We start from the raw sequence: 15,311 nt of genomic DNA, 5'->3' as shown, positions 1-15,311 counted from the left end.
ACCAATTAGGATCTGGCTAAAAATACTTGAATCAGCTATAGAAACCATTGCCATTTATGGTTGTGAGGTCTGGGGTCTGCTCACCAACAAAGAATTCACAAAATGGGACAAACACCAAATTGAGACTCTGCATGCAGAATTCTGCAAAAAATATCCTCTGTGTACAACGCAAAACACCAAACAATGCATGCAGAGCAGAATAAGGCCGATATCCACTAATTATCACAATCCAGAAAAGAGCCGTTAAATTCTACAACCACCTAAAAGGAAGTGATTCCCAAACCTTCCATAACAAAGCCATTACCTATAGAGAGATGAACCTGGAGAAGAGTCCCCTAAGCAAGCTGGTCCTGGGGCTCTGTTCACAAACACAAACAGATCCCACAGAGCCCCAGGACAGCAACACAATTAGACCCAACCAAATCATGAGAAAACAAAAAGATCCTTACTTGACACATTGGAAAGAATTAACAAAAAAACTGAGTAAGCTACTTGGCCTTAAAAAGACCTGACCGCAGTGACTGAACCAAACTTAAGGAAAGCTTGGACTATGTACAGACTCAGTGATGATATCCTTGCTATTGAGAAAGGTCACCATAGGCCTTGAATTGAATTGAGAGAGAGAGAGAAACTTTTGTGAGTGTAATGTTTACTGTTCATGTTTGATTGTTTATTTCACTTTAGTTTATTATCTAGTTCACTTGCTTTGACAATGTAAACATATGTTTCCCATGCCTATAAAGCCCTTTGAATTGAACTGAATTGAATTGAGAGGGAGTGCTAGAGAGAGTCAATAGGAGTCTGATGCTTTCTCTGAAACTCTGGTGGAGAGCTATCTGAAGTATGTGAGTTATTTCCAGCCTTGGGTAGCAGCACAAACACATCTTACTGCTGTGTCCTCCTAACCGACTGACTCACAAGACATACTGAGAACTGCCATCAATATTCCACAGCCTATTATACACAGCAGAATCATGTAAATGATGCTTGAATCATCTCTGTGCAGAGGAGTCCAACATGTACATTAAAAGCTACAGGTATCTATAGATATAGAAACATACCTATAGAGACATATCTATAGATATAGAAACATATCTATAGGACCAGAGAGGACCCTCAGAAGCTATTTCCTTCTCCGCATCAGAGAGATGAGGAAAGAACTTTGATTCCCCTGCCCAGACAAACAGATTTCTCCTCAATGTCCCAAATCTGCCTAAACTTCCATGGTAAAGTAAACACAACACCGTCCCCGTGCTCTGACTAAACCCAGCCGTCTACAGTCACCGCTGTGGAAAACACAGTGTTGGCTCCAACGTCCTCTAACAGGGACACTGTAAATATCAACAGTGGAGTTATTCCAGTAGGCATCGGCAGTCTAATAGTCTCTCTGTGCTTTGATTGGTGTAAATCATCTGTCTAAGCTGTGGGGCTGCTCTCCAGGACGGCTTAGATCACTGCTGTATTCTTAGACAGACGGACGGACGGACTGGCAGGCAGGCAGACAGACAGGAGGATGGACGGAAAAGACGGACAGATAGACGGGCGAGCAGATAGACAGCCGTACACAGACAAACAGACAGTCCGGCGAGCAGACAGACAAACAGGCGGACGGACAGACACACAGGCAGGCAGGCAGGCAGGCAGGCAGGCAGAGGATGACACAACATTGTTTTGTTGGACGTGACGTGAGAAAGCTGAAAGCTGTGGCTTGGTGTGGGTGATGACAATTCATCAGGGTCAGAGCAGAGCGGACTGGGGCAGGCTTATGTAATGAAGCTCAACAGACAGAGGAGAGATTGAGAGAGAGGGGGAAAGAGGGAGAAAAAAAATAGGGAGGGAGAGAGAGAAGAGTGACATAAGCAGTGAGTGGGAGGACCTAAACCCCAAGAGACAAAACAGATAATTTCTTCTCAAATCCATCTGTGTCAGAGATGAAACAGGGCTTACAGATGTTATACTGTAGATCTCATTCATTCCCAATGCACTTGCTAATATGGTCTCAACACTCAGAGTAGGAAACTAACTGACCCAGATGGTCACACAGGTAGTTTAATCTAATGCAACCAACCTTACATATATAGTATATCTTTGTGGTGCTTAATTCAGATGGATCTTTGTTGTGTTTCGTCATACCAAAGACAGTCTTTAAACTGCATACTGATTGTGTCTCTGGTATGTGGATCTTTTTTTTACTGTAACCACCAATGATCATAACAAAAGTTAGAGCTCTGTGTGAATGCTCGCTGGCTAACTGAATAAAGTAGAGACAGGGAGGAATTGTTATGCTTTTTTGCTGTAAACCATCAGCACTTTTTCTGTTCCAGCCCCCCCATAAACGTTGTTCAGAGAGCAACCGTCTGATGCAGCGTCCGTTAACACAGTGTCCTTTCACCCAGATACTGTTTCAGCTAATCTCTTTCAACTTTAGCCAGTTTTGCAACAGACAGGATCATAGTGGTAGTGGTGGTGGTGATGGGGGGGGGGACGACACACAGAGTACTTTGTCACGGGGGGAGGGAGAACTATCCATGCGGTGCAAAAGTCCATACTTGTAGCTGGCCACATCAAAGTAATATGCCTATATAAAGTAGAGCGCATACAAACCGCGGAAATGCCGGGTTACATAACCACGAAAGAAACCAAAAGCTCCCTCAAATGTAGATTCCTTGCAATGTCGTCAAGAAACTTGGCCTCTTCAGAGAGGAACTGATCTGTCAGGGTGTCTTCCTGACGCCAGAGTTTCCCCCCCCCCATTACTCTGTTTTCTTCCGCCACTTCCTTGTTTGAGACGTTCCATTAATAGGCAACTTTGTTCTTCCATTAAGAAGAAACGTTCGGTGTTGCATTTCTGACCCCTCTCCCTTTCAGCGCCCTGGCTGTAATTATGTATGGGGCAGAGGACACATTGCCTTTCAGAGTGACACTTTTAGACACGTTAGCCGTGTCCAAATACCCATACTTGCATTCTAAATAGTAGGCATTTTAGTTATATTCGAAAATAGAAAATGTTATGGTTTGGAAAATTGATTATGCTTTAAAATGCCAGGATGTTACTCATTTCGGCTTTTCATTTAGTAGAATTCGCTGCAGACTTTTGAGGAAGAGAATCGTCTTCCCAGGCTCACGTGTGTTTGACAACAGCTGATAATCAGCTGATAATGAGATAAGGGGACCCGCTGTACCAAATTAAACAAATGGCGAGAATCAACTCTACTGCACATTAGATGACGCATCCTCAGGATGGGTGAGACTAGTATGTTGCTATTTGTTGCTTACTGCATTCATTTTTACTAAACGATACCTTCTTGTCACGAGCGTCTAGGACCAGTAGATATGTGAAATCAGGAGCAGGAGACAGAGGGCCGGAGCAACTGAGTTTTAATAAGAAATACCAGTCGTAATAGCCGTTGGGCACAGGGCGTGTGGCGAAGTCCGCCAGGAGAAAACACTTTTCTCAAAAAAAACAAAGAAGCGCACTGAAAAAACAAACAGCGCGCGGGGCGCAGCCCGGCAATATAATGACTTCTTAATCGGATACAATACAACTGTCCTTCGTGAACAAATGAACAATCCCGCACGAGAACCCCAACTGAAAATACACATTAAATAACCCCCCACTAATGACAAACACAAAACAGGTGCGGGATAGACAGACAAAACCAACAGACACAGAAACAACGATCGGTGGCAGCTAATAGGCCGGCGACGACGACCGGCGAGCGCCGCCCGACCGAGGAGGGGCGCCACCTTCGTTAGATACTGTGACAGTACCCCTCCCCTAGCCGCGCGCCGACGCCGGCCTCGGGGACGGCCCGGAGGGCGAGGCGCCGGCCGATCCGGACGGCGACGGTGGAATTCTTGTAGCATCGGTGGATCTAGAATGTCTGCCGCCGGAACCCAGCACCTCTCCTCCGGACCGTATCCCTCCCAGTCCACGAGGTACTGCAGGCCCCCTACCCGACGTCGGGAGTCCAGGATGGTTCGGACTGTGTACGCCGGGGCCCCCCCGATGTCCAGGGGGGGCGGGGGGACCTCCAGCACCTCATCGTCCTGTAGTGGACCAGCTACCACCGGCCTGAGGAGAGACACATGAAACGAGGGGTTAATGCGGTAATATGTAGGGAGTTGTAACCTGTAACACACCTCGTTTATCCTCCTCAGGACTTTGAACGGCCCCACAAACCGCGGACCCAGCTTCCGGCAGGGCAGGCGGAGGGGCAGGTTCCGCGTCGAGAGCCAGACTCTGTCCCCCGGATTATACACGGGGGCGTCACTGCGGTGGCGGTCAGCGCTCTCCTTGTGTCGTTCAACAGCTCTCCTTAGGCACTCCTGGACACCATTCCAGGTCTCCTGAGAGCGCTCCACCCATGCCTCCACCGCAGGAGCCTCCGTCTGGCTCTGTTGCCATGGCACCAGGACCGGCTGATATCCCAAGACCACCTGGAAGGGTGACAGGTTGGTAGAGGAGTGGCGCTGAGAGTTCTGGGCCATCTCGGCCCATGGCACGAACTGCGCCCACTCCCCTGGCCGGTCCTGGCAATATGACCGCAGAAACCTGCCCACCTCCTGGTTGATGCGTTCTACCTGCCCATTACTCTCGGGGTGGAAACCCGAGGTCAGGCTGACCGAGACCCCCAGCCTCTCCATAAACGATCTCCACACCCTGGACGTGAACTGGGGACCCCGATCAGAAACGATGTCCTCGGGCACCCCATAGTGCCGGAAGACATGGGTGAACAGGGCCTCCGCGGTCTGCAGGGCCGTAGGAAGACCGGGCAAAGGGAGCAGACGGCAGGACTTAGAGAACCTGTCCACAACGACCAGGATCGCCGTATTCCCCTGGGATGGCGGGAGATCCGTGAGGAAATCCACCGAGAGGTGAGACCAAGGTCGTTGCGGAACAGGGAGGGGCTGTAATTTCCCTCGAGGCAGGTGCCTAGGAGCCTTGCACTGAGCGCACACCGAACAGGAAGAGACATAACGCCGAACATCCTCAGCCAAGGTGGGCCACCAGTACCTTCCCTTCAGGCTCCGCACTGTCCGTTCCACCCCAGGATGACCCGAGGAGGGTAGAGTGTGGGACCATCGGATCAGTCGATCGCGAACACCAAGCGGAACGTATTTCAGGCCCACGGGACACTGCGGTGGAGTGGGTTCTGACCGACCCGCCCGCTCGATGTCCGCATCCACCTCCCATACCACCGGCGCCACCAGACAGGAGGCGGGAAGTATGGGAGTAGGATCGATGGTCCGCTCCTCGGTGTCGTAGAGACGCGACAGTGCGTCAGCCTTCCGGTTCCGGGAACCTGGAATGTACAAGAGAGTGAAGTTAAACCTCGTAAAAAACATGGCCCACCTTGCCTGACGGGGATTAAGCCTCCTCGCTGCCCGGATATACTCCAGGTTACGGTGGTCGGTCCAGATGAGAAAAGGGTGACGTGCCCCCTCAAGCCAATGTCTCCACACCGTCAAAGCCCTGACCACAGCTAACAGCTCCCGGTCCCCCACATCATAGTTGCGCTCCGCCGGGCTCAGCTTCTTAGAAAAGAAGGCACATGGGCGGAGCTTCGGAGGAACGCCCGAGCGCTGCGATAGCACAGCTCCTACCCCAGCCTCGGACGCGTCCACCTCCACTATGAATGGCAAAGAGGGGTCCGGATGCGCTAGGACAGGTGCGTTGGTAAACAGAGCCTTCAGACGAAGGAAGGCTCCGTTCGCCTCTGCTGACCATCGTAGCCGCACCGGCCCCCCTTTCAACAGTGAGGTAATGGGAGCCGCCACCTGACCAAAACCCCGGATAAACCTCCGATAATAATTAGCGAACCCCAAGAACCGCTGCACCTCCTTCACAGTGGTTGGGGTTGGCCAATTACGCACAGCCGTCACGCGGTCACACTCCACCTCCACCCCCGAGGTGGAAATGCGATATCCTAGAAATGAGACGGCTCTTTTGAAGAACTCACATTTCTCCGCCTTGACGTATAGGTTATGCTCCAGCAGCCGCCCAAGCACTTTACGCACCAGGGACACATGCTCGGCGCGTGTGGCGGAGCAAATCAGGATGTCATCGATGTACACCACCACACCCTGCCCGAGCATGTCCCGAAGGACCTCGTCCACAAAGGATTGGAAGACAGCGGGAGCGTTCTTTAACCCATACGGCATGACGAGGTACTCATAATGGCCCGATGTGGTACTAAATGCGGTTTTCCACTCGTCTCCATCTCGGATACGCACCAGGTTATATGCGCTCCTGAGATCTAATTTCGTGAAGAAGCGCGCCTCGTGAAATGACTCCACTGCCGTAGCAATGAGAGGTAGCGGGTAACTGAAACCCACTGTGATAGCATTTAGACCTCTATAGTCAATGCACGGGCGCAGACCTCCCTCCTTCTTTTTCACGAAAAAGAAGCTCGAGGAGACGGGGGATTTAGAGGGCCGAATGTATCCCTGTCTCAAGGACTCAGTGACGTATGTATCCATAGCCACTGTCTCCTCCTGAGACAGAGGATACACGTGACTCCTAGGAAGAACCGCGTCGGCCTGGAGGTTTATCGCACAATCCCCTCGTCGATGGGGTGGTAATAGAGTCGCCTTCGTCTTACTGAAGGCGATAGCCAAATCGGCATACTCTGAGGGAATGTGCACGGTGGAGACTTGGTCTGGACTCTCCACCGTAGTCGCACCGATGGAAACTCATATGCACCTACCTGAGCACTCCCTCGACCACCCCGTAAGAGCCCTCTGTCTCCACGAAATCTGAGGGTTGTGCGTAGCCAGCCAGGGGATTCCCAGTACCACCGGAAACGCTGGGGAGTCAATGAGGAACAGGCTGATACGCTCCTCATGACCCCCCCACGTCTGCATCACCAGTGGCACTGTGACCTCCCCTACCTGGCCTGACCCTAGCGGTCGACTATCTAAGGCGTGCACGGGGAAGGGGTGGTCCAGCTGAACCAGGGGAATCCCTAACCTCTTCGCTAACCCAAGGTCCATAAAACTCCCAGCTGCACCTGAATCGACTAGTGCCTTATACTGGAAGTGAGGGGAAAAATCTGGAAAACAAACCGAGGTGTACATGTGGTCGACAGGGGGCTCTGGGTGTGGCTGGTGCGGACTCACCTGGGGTTTCGAAGGAGTGCTCTGCCTGCCCTCCGAACTCCCGGGGGGACCACTCCAGCACCGGTCCACAGTGTGTCCTCTGCGTCCACATCGGGTGCAGGAGAGACCCCCCCTTCCGGTCCTCCTCGACGCAGCCCCCTCTATCTCCATGGGCTGTGGAGCGGGGGGACTGGGAGGCGGAACGAACAGGCCCCGACTGGAACGTCCCCGGGAAGCCAGCAGGTTGTCCAGTCTAATGGACAAGTCCACCAGTTGGTCGAGGGTGGAGGCGTTGTCCCTACAGGCCAGCTCCCGGCGGACGTCCTCGCGAAGGCTACACCTATAGTGGTCTATCAAGGCCCGCTCGTTCCACCCCGATCCAGCGGCGAGAGTCCGGAATTCCAGGGCGAAATCCTGAGCGCTCCTCGTCTCCTGTCTCAAATGGAATAACCGCTCACCCGCCGCCCTGCCCTCCGGGGGATGATCGAAAACCGCCCGGAAGCGGCGGGTGAACTCAGGGTAGTCGCCCCGAGCCGAGTCTGGGCCATCCCAGACCGCATTGGCCCATTCTAGGGCTCGACCCGTGAGACAGGAGACGAGGACGCTCACCCTCTCTTCGTCGGAGGGGGGGGGCGGACGGTCGCCAGGTAGAGTTCCAATTGGAGCAAGAACCCCTTGCACCCAGCGGCCGTCCCATCGAACTCCCGGGGAGGAGTAATCCGAAAACCACCGGCGCCCGCTTCAGGGGGTGTGTGTAGGGGCGCAGGGTGAGGGACCGGAGCTGGTCCAGCTGGGGAAGCACCTCTCTCCCAATTCTCCAACCGGGCCAACACCTGGTCCATGGCCGAGCCTAGGCGGTGGAGGAGGCTGGCGTGTTGAGAGACCTGCTCAGCCATGGACGGCGCTTCTGCTCCTGCTGATTCCATTTTATGGGTGCGGGATTCTGTCACGAGCGTCTAGGACCAGTAGATATGTGAAATCAGGAGCAGGAGACAGAGGGCCGGAGCAACTGAGTTTTAATAAGAAATACCAGTCGTAATAGCCGTTGGGCACAGGGCGTGTGGCGAAGTCCGCCAGGAGAAAACACTTTTCTCAAAAAAAACAAAGAAGCGCACTGAAAAAACAAACAGCGCGCGGGGCGCAGCCCGGCAATATAATGACTTCTTAATCGGATACAATACAACTGTCCTTCGTGAACAAATGAACAATCCCGCACGAGAACCCCAACTGAAAATACACATTAAATAACCCCCCACTAATGACAAACACAAAACAGGTGCGGGATAGACAGACAAAACCAACAGACACAGAAACAACGATCGGTGGCAGCTAATAGGCCGGCGACGACGACCGGCGAGCGCCGCCCGACCGAGGAGGGGCGCCACCTTCGTTAGATACTGTGACACTTCTAAATATTATTTTGTAGTAGGCTGCTATTAGACACTAATATCTACACTATTAGCCTACATTCTCCTCAGGAGCGTGTTGCAACTTTAAAACGACAAAGAAAATCACCTTGTAAAAGAAAACAGAAAAGAAAGCGCACGTCAGTCTCATGAACTCTCCCTGTCAAACGCAACCTGGCTTCACTGTCATCTGCAACGCCACGTCAGTCGGTCCCCATCGACCTGGTTATGAATCAGACTCAGACCTCCTTCGCTGCACCTTGACATTTCCAAGCTGACGATCAATACTATCGATTGAGAAAAGACCCTGGGTAGAGAGGGACGAGAGGAAAAACTATGTGGCACACATATGGAACCAGGGACTCCATCCAATTTAGTATTAGTCTTGGAGGTGCAAATCTCTGGTTTAAATATCCTTAAGCTCTAAAAGTGTCTGTCTAACCCCTGGTCCTGGAAACAGTCTGGAGCCTCAACTGAGAGGACACTTAGAGGTAAATCAAGTCGTTGGAACTTGGAACCGAGGGGGCCAATAATGACACCAAATTCCATTGCAGCCCACTGGGGCTTTAGGACTGACTGATTTTCCACCCCCAGTCCCCAGACAGACTGAACTATTATTAGAGACAGGCTAATAGCTAACACTATGCAGCTATAAATAGTCATGATTCATCACCCAGGGATTTTCATCAAAGTAATCTTATCACATAGCCTGTTAAATTGATTCTGGCTCGGGTGCACAAACAGAAACTACGCTTCACACAAATATTGGACTGATTTCACCCTGGTAGATCAGTCAGTAGAAGCAGAGGCCCTGGGTGATGATGCCTCACTGGCAGATTGATGTTAAGGTTCATTAGGGCTCATTATTGAGGGAAATGGAATGCTTAAAGTGGTTGTCATGGCAACGTGTATGTTTTACGTATATTACCGTCACTCAAGTCATGTCAGTCAAATGCCTCCCTCCCTCCCTCCCTCCTCCCCTCCCTCCCTCCCTCCCTCCTCCCCTCCCCTCCCCTCCCTCCCTCCCTCCCTCCCTCCCTCCCTCCTATCCTTAGACCTAATATCCTGCCCTTTCCTCTCCTCTCCCTTCATTGCTTTTCTTCCTCCCATTATCCACTCTAAGAGACAGCCTATCCTATACCATCCCAACCCAGTCTAGTCCAGTCCCAAGAGGCCAGTCCAGTCGTGTCCAGGCGTGTGTATGTCAGTATGTGTGACTCATGAGTGATGGATCACCTTTAGCCTGCCGCTGTCCTGGAGGAATGGCTTCTGTTTGCAGCTGTCGCACTGCATGAGGATCAAAGCAGCGGTGTGGTCGACCAGCTAATGTCTCTTCTCTGACTGACGCAGGCTGGAGCTGGTGCCGGAGGCTGGGTATGAGGCTGCTGGGGTTGGGGCTTGGAGCAGGGAGGGGATTGGGGCTGGGTCTGGGGCTGCTGGGGTTGGAGCTGGGGTTGAAGTTGGAGATGGGGTTGGGGCAGAGGATGGAGCTGCAGTTGGGGCTTGAGCTGGGATGGGGCTGGGTAAGAGGATGGAGCTGGTGTTGGGGCTTGAGCTGGGACGGGGCTGGGTAAGAGGATGGAGCTGGTGTTGGGGCTTGAGCTGGGACGGGGCTGGGTAAGAGGATGGAGCTGGTGTTGGGGCTTGAGCTGGGATGGGGCTGGGTAAGAGGATGGAGCTGGTGTTGGGGCTTGAGCTGGGACGGGGCTGGGTAAGAGGATAGAGCTGGTGTTGGGGCTTGAGCTGGGATGGGGCTGGGTAAGAGGATGAAGCTGGTGTTGGGGCTTGAGCTGGGACGGGGCTTGGTAAGAGGATGGAGCTGGTGTTGGGGCTGGAAATGGGACTGTTTACTGGGGCAGAAAGACCTGACTAGCACAGTTCCTCTGCTCTGTTCACATGACCTCTGCTCCAGAAAGGGGCACAGAAGACCAATGCTCCCCAGCACACACCGACAACAACAGGACACAGTGAAGCAAAGAGTTCTCGATGAGAAAGCCTCAGGAAGTATGTCCACATTCAGTAGAAAAGCAGAGGGAGTGGACTGGACTCACTCTCTTAGTCTTTTTTATTTTCATCTCACAAACGTCAAGAAAAATGTCTGTTGATGTACGAGGGGGAGCCGAGGTCAAGGTCTCTGATATGTGTTGACACCAGGGCTCAAAATGTTTTAAAAGTTAGGACCCCACAACATAACATATCGGAGCACCAGAATTTTTTTTTTTAAATCGATTGAGATACAGTACCAGTCAAAAGTTTGGACACACCTACTCATTCAAGGGTGTTTCTTTATTTATTTTTTTACTATTTTATACATTGTAGAATAATAGTGAAGACAACAAAACTATGAAATAACACATATGGAATCATGTCGTAACCAAAAACGTGTTAAACAAATCAAAATATATTTTATATTTAAGATTCTTCAAAGTAGCCACACTTTGCCTTGATGACAGCTTTGCACACTCTTGGCATTCTGTCAACCAGTTTCACCTGGAATGCTTTTCCAACAGTCTTGAAGGAGTTCCCACATATGCTGAGCACTTGTTGGCTGCTTTTCCTTCACTCTGCGGTCCAACTCATCCCAAACCATCTCAATTTGGTTGAGATGGGGTGATTGTGGAGCCAAGGTCATCTGATGCAGCACTCCATCACTCTCTTTACACAGCCTGGAGGTCTGTTGGGTCATTGTCCTGTTGAAAAACAAATGATAGTCCCACTAAGTGCAAACCAGATGGGATGGCGTATCGCTGCAGAATGCTGTGGTAGCCATGCTGGTTAAGAGTGCCTTGAATTCTAAATAAATCCCTGACAGTGTCACCAGCAAAGCACCCCCACACCATCACATCTCCTCCTCCATGCTTCACGGTGGGAACCACACATGCGGAGATCATCCGTTCACCTACTCTGCGTCTCACAAAGACACAGCGGTTGAAACCAAAAATCTCAAATTTGGACTCATCAGACCAAAGGGCAGATTTCCACCAGTCTAATGTCCATTGCTCGTGTTTCTTGGCTCAAGCAAATCTCTTCTTTTTATTGGTGTCCTTTAGTAGTGGTTTCTTTGCAGCAATTCGACCATGAAGGCCTGATTCATGCAGTCTCTTCTGAACAGTTGATGTTGAGATGTGTCTGTTACTTGAACTCTGTGAAGCATTTATTTGGGATACACATTTCTGAGGTTGGTTAACTCTAATTAACTTATCCTTTGCAGCAGAGGTAACTCTGGGTCTTCCTTTCCTGTGGCGGTCCTCATGAGAGCCAGTTTCATCATAGTGCATGATGGTATTTTGACTGCACTTGAAGAAACTGATTGACTGACCTTTATGCCTTAAAGTAATGATGGACTGTATTTTCTCTTTCCTTATTCAAGCTGTTCTTGCCATAATATGGACTTGGTCTTTTACCAAATAGGGCTTCTGTATACCACCCCTACCTTGTCACAACGCAACTGATTGGCTCAAACACTTTAAAGAAATTTCACAAATTAACTTTTAACAAGGCACACCAGTTAATTGAAATGCATTCCAGGTGACTACCTCACGAAGCTGGTTGAGAGAATGCCAAGTGTGCAAAGCTGTCATCAAGGCAAAGGGTGGCTAATTTGAAGAATCTCAAATATAAAATATATTTTGATTTGTTTAGCACTTTTTTGGGTTACTACATGATTCCATATGTGTTATTTCATTGTTTTGATGTCTTCACTATTATTCTACAATGTAGAAAATAGTCCAAATAAAGAAAATCCTTGGAATGAGTAGGTGTGTCCAAACATTTGACTGGTATTGTATAATCTATATTGGGGCCTATATGTATTCTAGCTACTTCTGAAGCACATGTTGTGCCCTAGAAACTAATGTAACCATTTAAATACATGTGTTTATTATATCAAGCTAAAATTACGCAAATAACTGTCATTGAACTTACAAAGTCATGTGTGGAATATTAGGTGTCTGCATTGTGGAAAAGCACTATATTGAGATGCATTACATTGACATTTGTACACCGTCTCTTTAAGAACACCCTGTTTGTTAGTGATGACATGCAAGAGATCAGTCATTCATTGCTATGATCAGTGATCTCCTGAAGAAGCTATCCCTTTCCTTTCTTTCTGTGCCCCCAGATAGTAAAGTTACCAGGTTGTTCGTTAGCTAGCTAATGAAGTAACATGACGGAACAAGGTGTACACAAATGGGCCGCGAGAAGTTTTAGAACGACCCGTGACATGGTTTCTGAATGTAAAATGCGGCCCGCCAATCCGCCATAGGAAGATCATTTTGTAGATGTGTGTCATATCTTGTAAACTGTTGGGGCTAGAAATAAGCCGTTAGATTCGCTGCGGTACAACCATGATGTTAACAAATATGCACTCGCTTTATACTCTAGTGCACTCAGAAACAACGGTAGAACAAATCATTACAACAATAACAAATTCAATTGGGGTGGGGAACACCGTGTTTGTGTTTCCAGGTCGCACAGCTAAATATTTAGGAGCATATGCAACCAAAATGGTCACACTTTAGAGCCCTTGTTGACACTCAAACGACAATGACCCTTGACCTCTGAGATGCTGAGATTCAGAGCACCAGATAGAACTTCCAACAAGTTATATGGCCCTGTGGACATCTATTAGGACTCCTCAGCCACATATCAAAACCACTGCCTGCCATGATAGCAGTCAAAATAATGTATAACTAGAGGCACAGCTTTTGATCTCAACTTCAGCTGGATTTTTTATTTATTTTATTTAACCTTTATTTAACTAGGTAAGTCAGTTAAGAACGAATCATTATTTACAATGACAGCCTTCACCGGCCAAACCCTAACAATGCTGGGCCAATTGTGCGCCGCCCTATGGGACTCCCAATCACGGCCGGTTGTGATACAGCCTGGAATCGAACCAGGGTGTCTGTAGTGACGCCTCTAGCACTGAGATGCAGTGCCTTAGATCGCTGCGCCACTCGGGGGAAACTGGATGACATAACAGGCCTGACAGGCCAACCCCGGGTAATGGTGGATTATGAGGACAGCGTTGAGTACGAAGACGGCCAGGGAGAGATGACACCAGATAAATGTAGAAAATGGCTGCCAGGCATACACAGAGTGGTGTACAGTAGGCCAGAGAGATATTCACTGTGTGTTTCTTTGCCAAGGGCAAATTGCCCTCAATTGCCCTCAGAAGATGAACCGCCCCTGAGATGAATCAATTTTATGCCATGCGGACCAGAGGGCACCAATAAATACAGTACCAAGAAAACAATCATAAGATAAACAACAAGAACAGTGGTGCACGCATGGACCAGGAGGATAAACAAGGTCAATCTCATGGACAATGTGACCTTTACAGTTTTATCACCTTGAATCACTTTTCCTTAGACAAGAAGCCAAACAAGAGAACCAACTAGGCCTAAGTGAAAATAGCAGGGGGACATTGAGCAACTCTCTCCCCTGTGAATAAGAAGAGAGTGGTTTGACCTTACCTTGCCCTCCTGATCCTCAAACACAGACTGGTCCACGTTGCAGGCGAAAAGGGAGGTGGGCAGGTCGTTGAAGTCGGTGATCTGGTGGAAGCTGTCGCCCAGCGCGGGATGTCCCACAGTGCTTTGCAGTACCAGCAGCTCCTCGCCCCCCAGTAGGTAGACCCGCTGGTAGAACGTGGCGTTTCTCAGGTTGGAAAATAAATGATCCCCCTTCATGGCTACAGAGAAAGAGAGAGAGAGACAGAGAGATATGGGTGTGCTCAGTCCAAATGCTGTGACGGCTCCTAGGGGGAAGAAGTGGACAGTCAAACTCTCCTCCACACCAGTTCACTTGAAGGTTAACTGACCACTGATGTAACTGAACACAGAGCTCACACTCAGTTAAATACACACAGGACTAGCTGTATCTTTAGCTCTTGTTCTACAATAACAAACGTGTTCTGAGGCTTAACCTTACAGATTGTTTTACTATGACATCATCTTGGTTGTGAACCCCTGTCCTCCCACCTCTCCCTCCTCTCTTCCTCATCTATATATTTGACCATATATCTGAAGTGCACCTGACAGGATTCATTCCATAGCCACAGAGTGGAAAGTGTTGTCAGACAGCGTATTAATGGTGACCTGATGAATCTGTTCTCACAACCATCGATGACTTCTAAAACAGTCCACCTCCACAGGCAGTTAAAACAACAACACAGAGACAGAGGGAGAAATAGAGAGACCGAGAGAGAAATAGAGAGAGAAATAGAGAGACCGAGAGAGAGAGAGACCGAGAGAGAAATAGAGATACCGAGAGAGAGACAGAGAGACTGAGAGAGAGACAGAGAGAGAAATAGAGAGACCGAGAGAGAGAGACAGAGAGAGAAATAGAGAGACCGAGAGAGAAATAGAGAGACCGAGAGAGAGAGACAGAGAGAGAGAGAGAGAATAGAGAGGGTTAACAAATCAAATAAAAAAAAATCAAATCAACCTCTCCAACCCCAAGACAACAGATGTTAACCTCTGGCCCAGGCCACTAATACTCTGCCAAAAGGTTAGGTGATGGGCTTAGAGATGGGTGATCCCACAGAGGTGTGATGAGGGAAGGACTGGAGGATGGAAGGAAGGAGGGATAGAGGAGAGGAGTGGAGAGGAGGATTGGCGGGTGAGAGTGGAGGATGGAGAGAGGTGGAGTAGAGGAGTAGAGCAGATACAACAGAGGTGAGAAGGTGATATGGAGACGTGAAGGAATTAGGTGCCTGTCACGGTTTCCCTGTCATTAATAGACCCTGACATCTCCAGTCGGCTGGCAAGCCTGCACTGTCACCAACAGCCTCATACTCAC

General features: G+C 49.6%; 1 protein-coding gene across 1 annotated transcript in view; it reads right to left on the bottom strand.

Annotated features, from left to right (window-relative positions):
* rcan2 (regulator of calcineurin 2) overlaps nt 1-15,311 on the bottom strand; it is a 148,990-nt gene that overhangs the window by 129,831 nt on the left and 3,848 nt on the right. Inside the window, exon 2 of the mRNA XM_029750542.1 lies at nt 13,985-14,202. Coding sequence (XP_029606402.1) covers nt 13,985-14,200 — 216 coding nt within the window. The 5' untranslated portion in view covers nt 14,201-14,202. The remainder of the gene's footprint in view (nt 1-13,984; nt 14,203-15,311) is intronic.

This window comes from Salmo trutta, chromosome 1 (genome assembly GCF_901001165.1).
Source record: "Salmo trutta chromosome 1, fSalTru1.1, whole genome shotgun sequence".
NCBI lineage: Eukaryota > Metazoa > Chordata > Actinopteri > Salmoniformes > Salmonidae > Salmo > Salmo trutta.
The sequence above is the reverse complement of the archived record's forward strand: the minus strand, read 5'-3'. Positions and strand labels throughout refer to the sequence as shown.